This window comes from Mustela lutreola, chromosome 7, assembly GCF_030435805.1.
Source record: "Mustela lutreola isolate mMusLut2 chromosome 7, mMusLut2.pri, whole genome shotgun sequence".
Lineage (NCBI taxonomy): Eukaryota > Metazoa > Chordata > Mammalia > Carnivora > Mustelidae > Mustela > Mustela lutreola.
In genome coordinates, this window is record NC_081296.1 from 30,816,665 (window position 1) to 30,834,798 (window position 18,134).

General features: G+C 44.2%; 1 protein-coding gene across 7 annotated transcripts in view; it reads right to left on the reverse strand.

Annotated features, from left to right (window-relative positions):
- Window positions 1-239: 239 nt before the first annotated feature.
- ATP10A (ATPase phospholipid transporting 10A (putative)) overlaps window positions 240-18,134 on the reverse strand; it is a 192,945-nt gene continuing 175,050 nt past the window's right edge. For 3 of the 7 annotated variants that reach the window (XM_059180232.1, XM_059180233.1, XM_059180237.1), the window contains 8 exons: window positions 15,006-15,333; window positions 12,374-12,450; window positions 8,891-9,016; window positions 4,436-4,636; window positions 2,527-2,607; window positions 2,344-2,448; window positions 1,680-1,867; window positions 240-1,540 (listed from right to left, as the gene is read on the reverse strand). In XM_059180232.1, the coding sequence (XP_059036215.1) occupies window positions 922-1,540; window positions 1,680-1,867; window positions 2,344-2,448; window positions 2,527-2,607; window positions 4,436-4,636; window positions 8,891-9,016; window positions 12,374-12,450; window positions 15,006-15,333 (1,725 nt within the window). In that variant the 3' untranslated portion in view covers window positions 240-921. Of the gene's footprint in view, window positions 1,541-1,679; window positions 1,868-2,246; window positions 2,449-2,526; window positions 2,608-4,435; window positions 4,637-8,890; window positions 9,017-12,373; window positions 12,451-15,005; window positions 15,334-18,134 lie in introns of those variants that run through there. The other 4 variants (XM_059180234.1, XM_059180236.1, XM_059180235.1 and 1 more) reach the window with 4 other exon arrangements.

The window sequence follows — 18,134 nt, forward strand, 5'->3', positions numbered from 1 at the left end:
CACTGAGCCACCCAGGTGCCCCAAAAGCCTAGCCTCTTGACAGAAAGAGTCTGTGGGGCTGGTAGCCTAATGTATGGAGCCATGATGTAACCTGGGTCATAGCATTACAGTGTGGGGCACCCAGCTGTATTCTTCACAGTGTTTAAAAGGACTTTCCATGAGGAAGCACCCTGTGGTACTCAGAACATGCTGTTAGGTCACATATTAATAACTTCACACAATAATGGCAACAGGACCCATTCTCTTTGCAAAGTGAAGGTTGTTTATTGCTTGTTATGATTTTTACAGGCAAGACCCTACATAGGGACCGTAATACCTACAAGGTGATCTTTATAGAATGCCTGCATAGATTTCAACATTGGGATGAACTCCTTGCGTGCATTCCTTCCTTCCCTTTTCTGGGTGAAACAGAGCCAAGCTCTCCCAGGCTGGTGGAGGCAGTGTGGGAGAACAGGGGACAAGGGCAGAGAAGTTGCATTCTTGACCTGTCATCTCCCCTCACTGCTGTCCACACCCACTGGGATTCACTGAGCTCATACACACATTTTCACATGGGGAAAGCAAAGGTCATTCATGTTGGAGAATATCAATCATATTGCATTTTCTTATAAAATGAGATGAAAAAATAAATCTAACCACACTTTTCAAGTGTTACTCTTCTTTAAACTTTTATAAATGTTAAAGCTCTCATTTTTCTTTTCAATATATTCTACTTAGAACTTTTAAAAAATAAACTTTCTTTTTTGGTACCTTTCATTTCCTGTGTTAGCCTTGGAAACATAAAATACATCTCACTAGAACTCTTCTGTGCAAATAATAAACATAAATAATATAACATCTAAGTTATAAAAAAAAAAAAACAGAGGCCATTTCAAGGTTTTCACTGCTACAGCTATCCACTGCAGTCTCTGGAAGATGTTCCTAGAAGTAGTCAGTGGTCTGCCTGCTTAAGCCACACAGATCCTGGTCTGGCTGAGGTGGGCTGGGCAAGAACTCGCTGTCCTGTTTGTCCATCTGTAAACTACTTCGAGAGAACTGTAAGACACTTCCCAGCCCACTGACCAGTGAGAGGGAGGAAATCCAGTTGAGGGAGCTGAAGTTAGGCAGGTTGAAAATGGATGACAGGGGGGCTGCCCTGCTGGTATGGGTGGGTTTCATCTTGGAGTCCCCAGGACATCCTTCCAGGACAGGCTCCCTTGGCATGGAGAACCCTGGGGCCTGACTGCTCAGTCCCTCCAGCAGAATGTCTTCCTTTAAAGGTACATTCATGTCCGCCACATTGGGCTCTCCACTAGCCTCTGGGGAGCAGGCTGGTTGTTGTACGTGCCATGACGCCTGTGAGGTGCAATCCTGGGATAGGGGTCCAGAGGTACTGATGCTCTTCTGTTCTGATGACTCAGTTCTGGGTTCTTCTGAAGAGTGTCCCTGAGCAAAGTTCTCTTTGGGAGCAATGAGTTTCTTGGGGCGCCTCTTGGCCAGTTGGCGCCCCCGCTGAAGTTGGGTGGGGAAAAGACTCCCCTGCAGGGCTTTGAAAAACAATCTGGAAAGAGCATATACAAAACATTCATCTGTGGGTGGTGACTTTGAATCTTCTGAGAGTTTCATTTTATAAAAATAGAGGTCTGAGAATGCTCTCAGAACTCGTTTAAGACTTGAGGGACACTGTCCCTGATACCCACCTGGGAAGCAGTGCAGCAACAGGTGCTATGAGACAAGTCAAATAGAATACAGGGTCGCCTAGTAATGTCTGCATAGTCCAATAAGGGTTGGACGGAGGATAACACGTTTCACAAGAAGCATTGTAAATCAAAGCCACAGTGAAAAACAGAAGGATACTGAAGCCGCAAGCTATCCAGTTGAGCCAGGTCTAAGGGGGAAAGAGAAAGGGCATTTATTTAAATAGAGTTGCACTGGTTATCCATCAGTGCATAGTTGTTCTCAGGGCTTGGTGAAAACATGGGTCTGTGGCACAGGCAGCTGGGAGGGTCTGATGAAGCCTTTGGCATCAGTGAAACACCCTGGGCACAGTCAAGGAGATGGAAGTCAGGCATAGGAAGGAAAGACAGAGGGAAAGGCCAGCATGAGGCAGAGGAGAAGAGGAGAGCAGGCAGGAAGGAGCAAAGTGCTGCCCAGGTGAAGACACCAGTTAGGATGTGGCAGTCCCCACACCAAGGAGCTCTAATACACATGTGGCGGGCCCATGTACTTGTTTCCCTTCTCCACAGTGAAGCTGGCTTTGAAGTCACCTGTCTGCTCAGAAATCTTCTAGATGTCATGGAATCTGCCTGGGAGTGTGGGGCCTGCAGCATCAGCACTCCCTGGGATCATGCCCACAGCTCTTACCCAGGTCTTGGTTTCAATACCCAGGTGCAGAAGGAAGGTGAACAGCGCGATGGCCGTGATGGGGGTTCCCCAGGTAAATACATCTGTGTCTGAGTCATAGTAGGCCTGAAAGACAGTAGTGTCCTATGTCTGTGGGTCACTGGATGAAGCTGGTGAGAAAGGCTGTTCCAGGTGCCAACTTACCAGGTAAGGAATGAAAAAGCAAACCAGGCTCTGGAAGGCAGCATCAGCCATGTTTAACCAGAACGTGCGTGGCCGATACTCCTTAGACACAAAAACAAGCACAGAAATTATAGAAAAGTAAGAATCTCTTCAAATGATGTCTTCCAGTAGTACAGGGCCATTAATGCACAAGATAAGCACCCCAGGGGAACTTGCTAATTCAAGACTTTGGCGAGTTGGGGTCGGGTCACAGAGGGACTACAAGAACGTCTGCAGAGGCATCATCTGCAGCTGGGTCAATCATTCAGAGCATCTGTCCACAAGACCAGCTTCTCTAGATCTAGGTCAACAGCAGACACATAAAACGACTGCCTAAATCCTAAGAGGGAGCATTTTTTTAAAGCAAGATTTATTTATTTGAGAGAGAGAGAGCAGGGGGAGGGGCAGAGGGAGAGAATCTCAAGCAGACTCCCCAGTGATGATGGAGCCCAACATGGGGCTTGATCTCATCACCCTGATATCATGACCTAAGCCAAAATCACAAGTTGGACGCTTAGGTGACTGAGCCACTCAGGTGTCCCCAAGGGAGCATTTCTCTACAATAGGAAACAGCACCTCAAATTCTGCATGTCCTGCTCTAATCTGAGTTCTTCTGCTCCTACTTTGCATGATGTTGCTCCCCTTTGTTGTTGGGTCCCCTAGAATGTTTCTTAAGAGTGAGTCTTTTTAAAAAAATGGATCATGGAAGTGTTCAATGTTAAAATAAAAAAGCTGTACACTGAGGGCAAAATGACCTTGATATGGACTGATCAAGACTTCATTTCCTGGGCAACTACATTTGTATTTGACTCTGAGCTCCTAAGCAGCTGGGGCTGGTACTGGCCTACAGGAAATGTAGATTGGACTGAATGAGCACTTACCGAGCACTTAAGAAAGTGCTGGCTAGGCCCCTCCTTCAGTCCTCTATCTCCACAGGACAATCTTCTTGTGCCTTGTTCCCTTGGCCAGCCCCAGCCCCTGGCCAAGGACAGGAGGACAAGCTGAGTACAGCCATTCCTCCAGTGCAAGGTATCATGCAGAGGCCCTCATCTGCTTGACCCTCAGTTGTTCCCACCCCACAGCCCCACCCCTGCTGCCTACCTTGAGGGAACCCAGTGTCAATGAAGGTGACCAGGGGAAGTCAACTCAAAAGTAAACAAATTCTAAATCAGATACTATTGTAAGACATAGGGAGCTCCATTCCCTTTGCACACATACAATAATTCCAACTAGCAAAGAGAAGCACTTAGAGGGCCAACTTTAAATGCTGGTAGGAATAGTTAGTAATTAGCATGTCAATCTATGTGTTGTGTTGATGTAAACATATACTTATATCTGCTTGTATTCACTTATTCTTTCAATGGATTCTCCATGGGTTTATCTGCTGATTAGTTCCCATTCAAAATAAATCACATTTTGAGGGGATTGTTTTAGAAAAATCCCTGTGCAGGAGGCAGCAATCCACATGACCCTGACTTTGATTCCAAGTGGACTTTACTTAGGCTCCTGGAGACTGTTGGTATAGAGAATTTTCATGTCATTATATATTTTTTTCTATTAACCTCCCTCTTTTTTTTTTTTTTAACTGAGGTACATTGGTACACAAAAACTTCACACATTTAATGTATACTTCTTGATGAGTTTAGACATATGCATATACCAGGATACCATCACTCCAACCATTAACCTCACTCTACTTAATACACAGCTCCTACACAATTAAGTAGATAGAATCCATTTTTTACCTCCTGCTGGTTATTTTCCAAAATTTTAACAATTTCCCCCAGGATGTCCATTTAAAGGGAGGTGTAGAGACTTTCATTCTCTGTAGGTGAATGTGGAGAGTGGGAGGGCCAAGCAATAGGAGATGGGGGCAGGAATGGAGCCTCACCTCCATGTTCTGGCCACTCTTGTAGAGCTGTGGTTCAGTCAGCAGCACTTCAGCTGGCACATCCTTGTCCAGCACCCCAGTCACGAGCTGGGGAAGTGACGAGAAGAGCAGATTAAAGAAGATCAGATACCACTGGTCAATCATGGCAGATGCAGAGAAGCCACAGTAAAACTGGAACCAAAACAGGAGGCCCACGAACATCTGAAATCAAGAAAGGAAGAATGGAGACAAGCAATTCTTAGCTGTCCTTGCAGATTCATATCCAAGGTATCTAAGGGTTTTGTAGAATTTGACTATAAAGATTGAATTTAGAGGCAGAAATTTCCTTCAAAGCTCTAATCTTATAGCACGCTCTCACACATGCTCGCTCTCTCTCTCTCCTCATTTCTTTCAGCATGAAGGACTGGCAATTGGAGATGAAAATTCCCAAGGACAGCCCACAGAGAGACGATACTGATAACAGCCCACAGGAAATGCAGATCAAATGGAATAGCATTTATTGAGCATCTATGAAAGTGCTGGATAGGTCCTTCCTGACAGTCCCTTAACTAACAGGACAAACTTGTTGTATCTTGTTACTACAGCCAGGTGAGGAGATAAGGTCCAGTTGAGTATAGAAATTCCCCATAAAGGTACAGCAGGGACCTTCCCTAGTAGCTGTCCTCTGTGATCCTAAACCAAACCTATCTATTTTACATCTCAGATCTTGCTTCTCTCTTTAGTTACTTACCCTTTCTGATGAGGAACAGTGGGCAATTACTGATTCCCACGGCAGGGGGAACACACACACGCACAGCAACAAAGTCAACGATGATACCAGGGTTGCTGCTGTGACCAAGCCCAGATATCCACTGGGAACTCTAATGGCAGATGAGGTATAGGTATAATCACTGGTTCTCAAAGTTATCCCTGCCTTGCTGAACAGGAAAGTGAGGGTCAGGGAGAATGAGCAGCTTCTTCAAGTCCATGCTCAGTAGGAGGAGTTGAGGGGATCTCTTCCCCTTATTACTTGATCACTGAACATCAGTGGCTTGAGTGAGTTTACATGGGGCATGGCAATTTAGCAATGTAAAAGCATTTAACCTATTAGCTGTATATTTTAGCATAGATCATTTGACCCTTTTCTGCCTCGGTGTCCTTGTCCTTGAAATGGGCACCCCCTAACAGTACTTAGCTTTGGGCTGTTGTGAGGATTAATGAACTAATACATTTAAAGTACTCACACAGTCTCCTTGTACACTGTGATTTATTGTTGTTTCAGTTAGCAGTACAGCCATTTCCTATGAGGCTCAAGCAGGGTAGTGTGCTTACTCGATTCAGAGAAAAGGAATCTCAGGTCCAAGATGTTGAATGACTTGACTATGGCCATTGTGTGAGTAATAAAAGCTGACCTGTTCAAACCACTTGTGGGTCTTGGCCTGGAGGGCAGACACCCCCAGGTGGAGAACATTCTCTGCAGGGGACCTCAGGTAATGGCCTGGGTTTTGGTTCTGAAGTTGCCACTATCTTTCTTTCTGACCTTGACTCAGTCACTTACCTTCTCTGAGCTTTGGTTTCTGGACCTGCAAATGGCTTGGTCTGAAGATCAGGAAGCAATGACACATATCCTCCAAGTTTTGTTTCAATCTATGACTTAGTGCAACTTACCCTTCCACACCGAAAACTGACAGACTTGGGATTTTCATTGATTTTCTTCCCTTCTCACTCCCACGGCTGACTTTCTCTCACCCACCCCCACAGGCTCAGCCTAATGACTCATCAGTGAACAACTGGAGTCAAGAGAAAGAGGAGGAAAAGTACTTAGTTAATTGACATTTTTTCCTTATAGTACCCAAAAGCCTTCTTCCCAAACTACTGCTGCTATGGAAACTTTTCTTTTCTGTTCTTTATTGGAAGGGAAGACTAACTTACTCCTAAAACTAATGAATTTCTCACTTTTGGAGGTAGAGTAATTATCCTTGCACTTCTCAACTAGATTGAGCACCTGTTAACAGAGGCCTTGCATCTCCGCTGTCCCCTTGGGACTCTTCTGGCTCTTGTTCAGTTTGTTTCCTTCTAGCTCATTTTCTACGGGGGTGGTGGCATTCAGGGGTGGTGGGCTGGGGGAAGAGAGAGCTCTGCTGTATTATGTATATATTCTTCAAGGTCTGATTCTTAACTGAAAAGCTTTGGACTTGATCCCTAGCCCCGCTGTGTGGGGCACGGGCTGACTCAGCTCCTCCTTACCCAGCTGCCGCAAGGGGCTGCTATGGACGCAGGTGCCCTGGGAGCAGGGCTAAGCCCTAGATGGGCTCCTGGGGAAGGAAGCTGGGAGGAAGCTGGAAGGAAGACGAGGCCCGAGGCCACCTGCAGCCCTCTGGCAGCAGCCCCAGCCCTGACAACCAGGTTTCATTTTGTGCTCTCCCGTTACAAATGCTGCACTATCGGTTCTGAACTTTTTATCTCCAGATTCTAATTTATGCCTTCTCCTTCCCATCCCCTCTATGAGGACAGATTCATCATGCCAGGCAGGAGGCTGTGCCCATTCAGGTGGCCACTCTGGCACTTATTTGAAACTGAAATGCTGAATTCCCTCCCCTCAGTCTGAGAAATTTTCATGAGGAATTATGGAAAATCAGAGCTCAACTCTCATGCCTTGTTTTCAAATAAAGAAAAAAAAAATCCCTAGAAAGCAAGTAACTTGCTCAAGATTGCACAAAAATTAATGACAGAAACAGAGCTGGGGTTCTACCTTCTCAGCCTCACTCATCTATACTCAAGCATCCCTCCACCTCTTTGGGAACTGGGAAATTCTAGGCTTGTAAGTATATGCATGGGGCCTCAGCTCTGGGGATGCAATGCCAGGTGGTTGAGAGAAAGCAGGGAGTAACTGGCCAAGGCCAAGGGAAGCATGGCACAGACTTACTTGGACACAATCCCAGGCAGAACCTAATCCGAATTAATTTCCAGGACCTAACTGATCAAATTAGACATGATGTGATTGATCCTGGGTATTTGTATTCATTTATTAGAAGACATTTTGAAAAATGGGTGAGAGTAAGGGGAGCAAGAGTGTTGGGAAAAGTAGATGGGTCTAAATCTCCAGAGCAAACAGGAAGACGAACAAGAGTTACACCGATGGCAGTTTAGAGCTAGCAGGGAGATCTTTTAATGGAAAGAGGAAAAAAATATCTCTCTCCCTCTCTCTCTCTCTATACACACACACACACACACACACACACACACACATATATATATATATATATATAGACACATAGATATCTTTTAATTTATTGTATTTTGTTCTTTTTTAGGAGAGTATAGGATGATCCTGACACTGGAATTGTGGCATCCAATGTGGCAGAATTGTGGAACTACCCTGAAAGATCACTTACCCCAAGAATTTATTTATTTTGTCTCCTTGTTTGTATATTCAGCCACAAGGTTTTAGAGACAAGAGCAACAAGCAGCAACTCCTCAACTTCTTAGCAGAATGTCAACCCATTACCTATGAGTAGATAAGGATTCTAAAACGGCCATGGCATCCGTGCTAGAGGACTATGGAAAAGGACACCTGTCTGCCAAGGGCTTAGTAATAAAAGACCTAAGCGTTAAACATTAGGATCAACATGAAATGGAGCATGGCCCTGGAAGAGAGTCTCTGGAGAGACAGAATTATAATCAGTCAGCCAGGCCTGGGCATGACCTAACTGGATGGTCAGTTATAGACAGAGCTTGCCAGAAGGGGGCACGTCTGCCCTGACAGCACCAGAGAAAGTGTGGCAAAGACCTGCTGGTGGCCCTGTTCCTGGGGCCCTATATCTGTGTCCTGACCAGGGGACTCACACACCTGGCCCAGTGTGGTTATGTTTCCACAGAGGCCATTCAGTATTGGGATCACAGCATGACTAAGTGTTCTCATTCGGACTCCAGCACTGCCACTGCACTCCTGCTTATCCCTGGATTTCCCTGTCTGCTCTAGAAAGAGCACTGATTAGAGGATTCCTGTCTATGGATACCTTAGCAGTCTGCTCCCAGGAAACACATTAACAGAGTGGCTAAGAGTTGGGAGTCCAATGAGCTGGGTTAAATGCAGCCTTGACTACTCCCTGTGTGACCTTGTACAGACCACTGCAACTCATGATTCCCCCACTTCTTATTATAAAGCACTAAATGGATATTCTTGTTTGATCTGTTTTTACAACTTTCTCCTTTAGAAGTTCAGCTACCTTCATGACCCTGTGAGCTAGACTTCTTGAGCCTACAGGGGGAAAGGCCAGGCTCGGCCTGGGGTAAGTTCACAGAGGCCAAGGAGGATGGAACCAACAGGAAGCTCTGGGATGCCCAGATGGCCACATTCAGGGGATGGTCTAATAAATCTTAGCTCAGGCTTTTTGATGTAAAAACTCTAGAAACCAAAAAACAAAACAAAACAAACAAAAAACCCTCTAGAAACCAGAAGTATCAAACACCTACTGTATTTTTGTAGAAGAAATACAGCACCATGTTGGCAAGTCGGGAATAGCACCAATGTCCGTGAACAATTAAGAGTCTCTCTAGGTATCGAAATCTTGGCACTGCAAAGTCACTGGCCATCACTGCCTTGAAAGGGAACAAAGTCCTTGTTATTGGTGACATCGTACTCTGTCTAAGGTCTGTCTTATCTCTCCCAAATACAAGGAATGGAGAAATCCAGTTTCAAACACAATGTGCACATGATTGGCCAAAGCTTACTTTATCCCCATTTCCCTTATTATCTCTTTTAATTAAAAAAATAAATCAATCTCAGCAAGCATTCTTGTTCAGGGGTATCATTTTACAGTACTCATTTAAGATTCTGAATATATGTAATTGATTTTTTAAAAGTTTTTGTTTTCCCATGCCCCTCCCCCCTTTTTAAAAGATTTTATTTATTTATTTGAGAGAGAGACAGAGATAACGAGAGACAGAGATCCCAGAGGACCCTGGGATCATGACGTGAGCTGAAGGCAGATGCCTAACCAACTGAACCACCTGGGTGCCCCACTGTTTTCCCATGTTTTCTTTAACAAGCAAAAAACAAAAATAAAAACCCAGAGAAGCAGTTTCCCTACTCTTCTCCACCCCTTGATATTTTATTCATATTGGGATCTCAACCCAAAGATGAACCAAAGCTGCCCCTTTTCTATGAATCAGAGACAGGCAGTTGGCCTTCTTGGGAGGTGTGTTTTGGACCCTTCTTAGCAGTCACAAGTGACAAGTAAGGCCAAGCCCATGGCTCTGCTGGCCTTCACATAACCCAGTTGCGGGAAGCTGCAAAAAGGCAACAGGTGTCCACTCTACCCAGAAGGGAGTGAGGACAGCAGGTTTCCTCCATGGAAAGGAAAGATGACTGGGGTTGAAAGTGTCCCTCGCTTCACTGAATATCATCCTCTATATAATTAAACTAAGTGGGGAAGACAAATGCCATCAAAATGACACCTTTTGTACCCAGAATATCTTAGAATCTACCATATAATGAACTTCTCTGTTGAAAAAAAACTCAAAGAAATTGTCAGGAAAAGATAGATTTCTGCTTATTTTTGGAGGATTATTCTACACAAAAATATACGTCTTCTTTTAAAATTCAACTGATTTCCCTCTAGTCAAATAATTCCTTGAAAAGAGTTAGATCACAGTTGATGTGGTCCCTTAGCTGAAACAGAATAATGTCATTATACATGACAAAAAAGTGTGAAGCCTTCAAATGTCTGCTTTCTAAACCCAAAGTTAAGGATTTCAAAGCAAATAACTGTTTCTTTTCCTCTTCCTATGAACACTGGGGTTTAAGGGCTTTGTGTACTCATCTCCAGCCTTCTGCCACTTCTTCCCACCTCCAAATTTAGGCCCTGTTTGTCCCTCTGTCAAGGCAGCCTATTTGCCCCTCTGTCAAGGCAGCCTTACAAAATGTTCCCAACTAGGTTAAATCTTCCTGTCAAATACTTAATACCAAAACCAGTGTTTCTCTTTATATCATTTTATAAGAGTTGGGACTATCTATATACATTTAAAATAAGTATCTGTCTCCCCAACTTTTCTGGACATTCCACGAGAGCCAGGAGAGTAGATGTGATCACCATGTACCTTAAGTTCCCAGTCAGTGCCAGTGCTCAATAAACACGGGCGACCAGATGACCCCATGAACACCAAGCTTCTCAGAGATGCAGGATCTCCTTTGCCCAGCTGGGATAAGCTTCTCACTTTGGCTAAGCAGGAGGGCTCCAACACCCTCACTCATTCTTGATGACTCTGCTCAGATGCCTAGTGTCTGTGTTACCAAAGTGTCCCACAAAGCCCATCTTCCAAAGAGCTCACCTTTGCTTATTGGACTGACTAAAATGCAAGCAGGGAAAATATTCCCTGGGAACCTGAGCACTTGGAACAGTAAGAAAAGGTATCAGGCCTTACTGTCATCTTACATAACGTATTCTCAATAGGAAGTGTAGCTTCAAATAAATGCAGAAGCATCCAACAACGTTTTACCTAGAAGTTATTCCCACTCAAAGCTTCACCTTGGTATGTGCCTTGTCATTTGGCTGTTCCCATCATTCCTCACATGACTTGAAGTATATATCTGCACTGGCCCCTGACTTAAGGAAGTGAACAGTGGTGGTAGCTCAGTCTCCTCCCCATCCACAAACATGAGAGTGTTTCATACAAAATGTATTTACTTGGTGCATTTCTCTGCATGTGCTATTTACAGGCACTTCCCTGGTTAGCTTTTCACTACAGGAAACAGGTGCAACGGAGACGATAATGAAAACATCAGAATGAACCAACCATCTTGTTCATCCATTCACTCCCTATGTACTAAGTGGCATTAAAAGGCAGAGATGAGGTGCCCTGGGTGGCTCAATCACTTAAGCATCAGCCTTTGGCTCAGGTCATGATCCCAGGGTCCTGGGATGGAGTCCCGTGTTGAACTCTTTGTTCAGTGGGAAGCCTGCTTCTCCCTCTCTCTCTGCCTGCCCCTCTGCCTACTTGTGCTCTCTCTACTCTCTCTCTGTCAAATAAATACTTAAAATCTTAAAAAAAAAAAAAAAAGGCAGGGTTGAGTCCAACCTTGGGCTGCACTTTCATTTCATGGAAGAATTAAAACCATGCAAGTAACATAACACAGTGACTCAGGTCAAATGAAGGCAGGAAGAGAGTAAGGTACATGCTAAGGATGGGCCAAGAGGAACTACTGGGTTTCTAGCTCGGGACTTTCCATCTTACTGTTATTTTAATGTCAGGTAAGAAAATTAGTGAGTTCTGCAAAGGCCTGGCACATACAAGTGTTCACTGAATAAATACTGACTGCATCAGTGAATAAATCAACCAATGACTAAATGGTGACCAGCATCTGGAATTTTTAGAAGGAAACTGGAAACGTTGTTTTCTAAAGTCTCCACCAACTTAAAAAAATGTCATGATTAAAAATTAATCAAATGTTGGAAATCGTTGTGATCTTACATCCAGAACAAAGTTAATTTTAATTAACTTGCGTGTTCAGCATCTGAATCACATGTTAAGAACCAACACAGTGGCAAATGAAAAAGGCAGAAATAAATTTTCATGTGAGTCAGATGGATGGATACATTCCATTTTTATAGCAATACCAGGTTCCAACAGTCCAACAGCAGAGTCATTTTTTCAAATGGAACAGTAAAACATGCTTTCTTCCAAGCATGAGCCATAAATAGAGAGAAGGTGATGACTCACCTTGCCTAACTCTGTTCCACTTATTTCACAAAAATATACTTAGGGACCTAGGAAAAGCTATTTACTGCTTCATAAACATGAAGAATTAGCCACCTCTACCTTATCTTCTACAGCTTAGTAGAAAGTGAACATCACATTGCACTGAAGGCCAACCCTTTAGCTTTGTCGGACAAAGCCTATGACAAGGTACAACAGTGGGCCAATTAGTCACATAGGACAGCCCTAATTGGTCTTTACCTGCATGCCCTCCTGGCCCGAGATTCCCACACCCACATCTGCCACCTGGATCATGCTGACATCATTGGCTCCATCTCCTAGAAACAGCATAGGCAGGAAGAATCGTTTGAGTTGAGATGCACAGAATCAAATGACTTGACGGATCTTCATGGGGTCCCTACTGGGCTGAGTCCTGTGAAAGGGTCATGAGGATGAGTAAGGAAGAAGCAGTGCAGAGTCTGCCCAGGGAAAATTGAGTTAAGCAGTCAGAACAAACATGGTGTGGGGTTTGGAATTGCCAGTCACATCAAGAGATGTTTCAGAAAGCAGGCTAGCATGGTCACCGTTTTGCTTAATATTCACTCTACATTATTGGCTCATATACCTAGAGATAGAGTCCTTAACACGGTGTCTTGTGCAATAAAGATGCTATCACCGTCATCGTTACTATTTACTAAGCTCTAGCCTTTATCACATGTAGAGCGTATCAGTAAAGGCTATTCTAATTCATGCTTACATGCGTGGTTTTCTAAACTGAAAAAAGGAAGTTAAGTTCTGCCCAGCAAACTGTACAGCTCTTTCTGTACACTGATTACCAGCTAGCTTATTAGCTATGGTGCTTACCTTTGGGCCCTCTAAAGATGTGATAAAGAAGAACTCCTATTTATTCAGTCAAGCTGCTGACAGAAAATGGTTAGAAACAGAGGACAAAGGTCAGAGATCTCATCACCTTTGGGGAAAAGCAAGCAGAGATTTAAAGTCACTGTCACTCAGGAATAGGGCAGCAGAAGGACCCAATCACAGAGTATCTCCCAAGTTTCAAATATGCAAAAAGTGCAGATATACAAGTCAGAGTGATTCATAACCTGGTTATAGGATGTCTCGGCTCTATGATTTTTCTGTACTCTTTTTGCACTGGCCTAACATGAGTGATCAGTCAATATTCGTGAAATTGAAATTCTGTGAAGTCATTAACAATCTCTGCAGTTTTTCCCAGAATGTTCCAAACAAAGTGAGATATGGCAGGCAACAATGTTCTCTACATTATTAACCGCTGGACACCTGGGACTAGGTGCCATCAATACTTTCATTTATGGTCAAAGAAATGAGCTAAAGTTCTGATGGGCCATTACTTTTCCTTTTGAAATTCTATTTTGTTTTTTCTTTCTTTCTAAGAAAGAAACTACTTCCATTTTTTTTTAAATGAATACCATCCACCAGTGATTCCATGGCTGACCCAGGCACTGACGAGGCTATGAAAATGTAATTTATTCATTCATGTGTTACACCAGCCTTACCGGGGGCATGGTCCTCATGCCACCATAGAGAGGACCTCAGAGAAGCCTGCACCTAGCCTGCACACTCCTCAGCACCAACCTACATCACTTGCTAAGGGAGCTCTGAAGCCACTCCAGATACATAAGGGCAATGGTGGACTGAAACAGCCTTCCCTGGAAGAGGGACACAGCTGGGGCCTTCCCATAGCCTGGACCACAGACTCAGAGTAAACATGTGTTCACATCTACGGTCATCTCCCTACCCTTAGTGATTACCAAAGCCCTGAAGATGTACAGGGCTGTCTCCATAACAACCACACTAAGGCTATCCCACCTCAGACCCAGGCTCTACCAGCCTCAACTCTGTCCTGATGAAGTGTCCTGTGTGAGAGAGTAGCAATCCCCATATCAGGAAACTGTCAAAGACCCTTTGCAGAAAACACTGTAATCATTATTGATAGGCGAGGATCTTTTATTTCAGAACCAAATCTCACCTAGGTATAGATTCTATATTCAGGGAGACCAAACTTTTTTGGTATCTGGGGATAAGGGGATCACCCCTTTCCCTGGGCTACCTGCAGTCTTTCCCAGCCCTCACCAGCAGATGGTGCTGCTAAGTCCCCGAACGTGGCTGCAGATGGCACCCCAGCCAGAGTGGGTGGGGATGATGCCCTGGGAGGAGGTAGGTGAGGACTGGGTAGCACTGGAGAGGACCCTAGAAGGCTCTCCAGGCTAAAAGTCTGCAAGGAAAAGCCACCATTAGATGCACAGTTCTTAAGGAAATACTGTAAGGTTTAGCAACTACTCACATGGATTCATTTAATTACATGCTTGTCTTGGAACAATCAGTAAAGTTCAAAGGTTAAGAGGCAACAGGAATTCGGATCACCATCAGATCTCTGGGTTCTTGCAGTATTATGGAGTTTTGCACTCCAGTTGGGTCATGGTGACCAGAAGCCCCTGCAGAGGGCCTTCTTTTTAAGGTGTTCTGAAACAATACTTAGTATGCAGGGCTCTGCTGTGGCAGAGGCTGCCTGGAACAGGAAATGTCTAGTCTCCTGTCTCCCAAGAAACAGTGTCAGCTTTGTCTTCTTAAACCTCCATTGTATAACTATATACAGCTATATATACAAGCTATAACTGTTGTGCCACACTTTGTGGTTTTCAAGTCCATGTTTTATATTTCAAACAGGCTGCTTATTTTCTTGCACTGGGTGTGAATTTATAAACAGAAAAAAGAGAAAGGAAGTGTTTTCCCATCTTACAGTATAGCACCGACAGGGTGGAAACTCCAGGATGCATCCACAGGAAGCAGCTGCATAAGACAGAGTCTACTCATTTACATAGGGTCCAGCCTGGCTGGCTTGGATACTTGCCTATGGCCAGGGTCATGGCCTTGAGCTTGCTTCTGACTAGTTTCACCACCATACTCTTCTGTAGAGGTGTCGAGCGACAGCAAAGGACTGAACGGCACTGCTTAGCGAGAAAGAGAAATTTGTCTTCTAGGTTTTTCTCAAGGGCATAGGCCAGACTTCTCCCATCGATCACGAGGCTCAGGCTGGGGCCAGAGGTGGTGGACGTGGAAGGTGGGCAGACAGGGGAGAACCCCACGCTCACGTTGCCTGCAGTCTTCTCAGGGGTGCTGCAGGGGATCCTGGACTGCACGTAGTGTAGACACTGGTCTAGCAAGGCCGCACAGGCCTCCTGAAATGGACATGAGAGGAAGCGCTGTTCACTCAGCTGTACCACGCATTCTCTTACCTTCCTCAACACTGATAGTTTGATCATCTCAAGGGCACCAGGCTGCAGGCTCTGCCCAGAAGGGAAGTTCACTGAAGATGATAACTGTCCACATGAAGAGGATGAGCTTGTCTAGGGTTTTGATAAGACTCCACTTCACTACCCATTACACTCTGTGGACGTTAGATGAGAATGTCTTCCGTTTGCAAAATCCGACTGTACTATGGCTAAACTGCTGGCTGGTTAGGCTGAGGGAGTCTAACACGCACCCCTCTGTACTTCTCTGAGGGCTTTACTCAGCCATTTTTGCTTGCTTGTGAGGTACGAAACCTTTTAGAAGTCTTTATTATGATTATCCTCTAAAGTAGTGTAATTATCAGGGTTTCCCTAAGCTCTCCAGTTGGCCAGGGAAATAATGTTTTTAAAAAGCATAATTTCTGGGCGCCTGGGTGGCTCAGTGGGTTAAGCCGCTGCCTTCGGCTCAGGTCATGATCCCAGGGTCCTGGGATCGAGTCCCGCATCGGGCTCTCTGCTCAGCAGGGAGCCTGCTTCCCTCTCTTTCTCTCTGCCTGCCTCTCTGCCTACTTGTGATCTCCCTCTGTCAAATAAATAAATAAAATCTTTGAAAAAAAAAAAAAAGCATAATTTCTGAGGCTTTTATTGGCAATAAAACTGTACCTGAGTTCCAAAACTGTACCTGAGTTCCAGAAAGAATAGGAAAACTTATAGAAGAGACCAAGGGGTCAGGGGAAATAAGAGAGGTGACAATTTCCAGGAGTAAACACACTCCAGGGAAGGCAAGTAGTTCTTGGACCTCTGTGGACAGTGAGCCCACTGGGTAAGCAACCAATTTCCTGCAACGCACCCTGGAAATCCAGCTGTGTCAGTAAGTGCTTATTGAGGGCCTTTTGTATTTAGAAAAGTGAGACAAGAAAAAGGAAGACTAAGAAGACACAGTTATTAGTTCCTGAACAAATGGCAGCAGCTGAACATATAATCACAGGAAGTCACAGATTAGGATGTGCAAAAGCATTACAGGCTATGAAGAGGGAGAGATTTGCTTCTAGGGTGGGGCTGGGAATGGCAGTAACTGAGGTGGGGCTGGAAGAGGATGTGAAATCTCATTCTACAAACACCCTGAGTTCCCTTGTGCTAGCTCCAAGCCCTGCTAAGGTAAACTGGAGTAAGCACATCCACCCTGTCTCCCCCACTGAAAGCAGCTATGGCAGTCAAATAGAGAAGTCACAGAGCAACTGTTTGAGGACTTTGAAAATAAACAGTAGCTGTTGCATTGGAGAGGAAGACTAGTGTTCTAAGTACACTGGACAGGTGGGTGAGTTTTCCATTTTCCCTCTGGTCTGTACCCAAGCATCATAAAACCTAGAAGTAGGAGCCAACGCAGGGACAGAGAGAGCTCCAGGAGAAATCCAACCCTTACCCCCTATTCCTGCCCCTGCTGGAGGAGTGGAAAAGAGAACCCCCAATGCACAGAGAAGATAGGGGAAATCCCACTTTTATTTATCTTTTTCTCTATTCTCTGGATCCCAGCCCCAGGTAATTTTGCTATTATGGCAGCAGGAAAATCTGTTGCCAAAGACTCTATTAGAGAAGCCGTGGTCCTGTGGTGTTAAGATAACTTCTGCCTTTTTCTCTCTGTCCTATCACCACTTGGTCTTGGATAGAGGTGTGGGGCAGAAGTACAAAGTAGAGCAAGGTAACTCAAACCCAGCTTTCTGGCCAGAGGACTGGAAAGGGGAGTCTCAGAGAACCAGAAAGTACTTAAAAAAAAATGGTGAAGAGAGAAGAGCTTGGTCAGCTGACCCCATAGCATGGCTTATTAATTCTTGGACTCACCCACAAACCATGCACACATAGACATAATCCTAAATGGCATAACAAAGACTTTTGAGAATTGAACTAGGGATAGACTGCCACCCAAGTTCCCAACTTTTATTAAGGGGTGGCAAAAATGTGAGACAGAGTCTAACAGCTTGGTAAAGGCTACACAAAACTGACATCAAAACGGCCACCCAGAGGCTGTTCAGAGCTTGAAGCCTGTATCTAAGACGGCTGATTACCTGCCTTGAATATATCTAAATTCTTCACAGAATTTTAAAATAACCATTGTCATTCAAAATGCCTACAATACAACCCCAAATTCATCAGCATGCAAAGAAGCAGGAAATTCTCAATGCATGTGAAAAAAGACAGTCAACAAAAGCCAAAGTGAAGATGTCACAGATACCAGAATTATTTGAGAAAGACTCTGAAACATCTATTATAAAAATGCTCTATCTAATAAGAGTGGACATTCTAGATGAATAGAAAGAAAGTCTCACAAAAAAGACAAAATATAAAGAAGAACCAATAGAGATTTTAGAACCCCCCCAAACAAAACAAAACAAAACAAAACCCAAAAAAGTCTAAACCAAAATAAGCAGCTCATTGGTTTCTAAGTAATTTATGTAGATATTCCCTCCTCAAGGAGGGGAAATAGAACTCCACACTCTTGAGTGTGAACTGTGCATAGTCCCTTCCTTCCAAAGAGTACAATATGGAAAGGAGTAAAAATAATTGGCTTACAGTGGAGAAAGCTGACAAACATAAAACCAACAGTGGCACATCATGTTGATAGAATGTACTTATTAATATGATGTGATACAATGATGAAAATGGCACTTTAGGCACTTTTAGAAAAACACCCGACCAATCCCTATATAAGGGTATTCTTTAAAATAACTGATTAGTACTCTCAAGTCATCAAA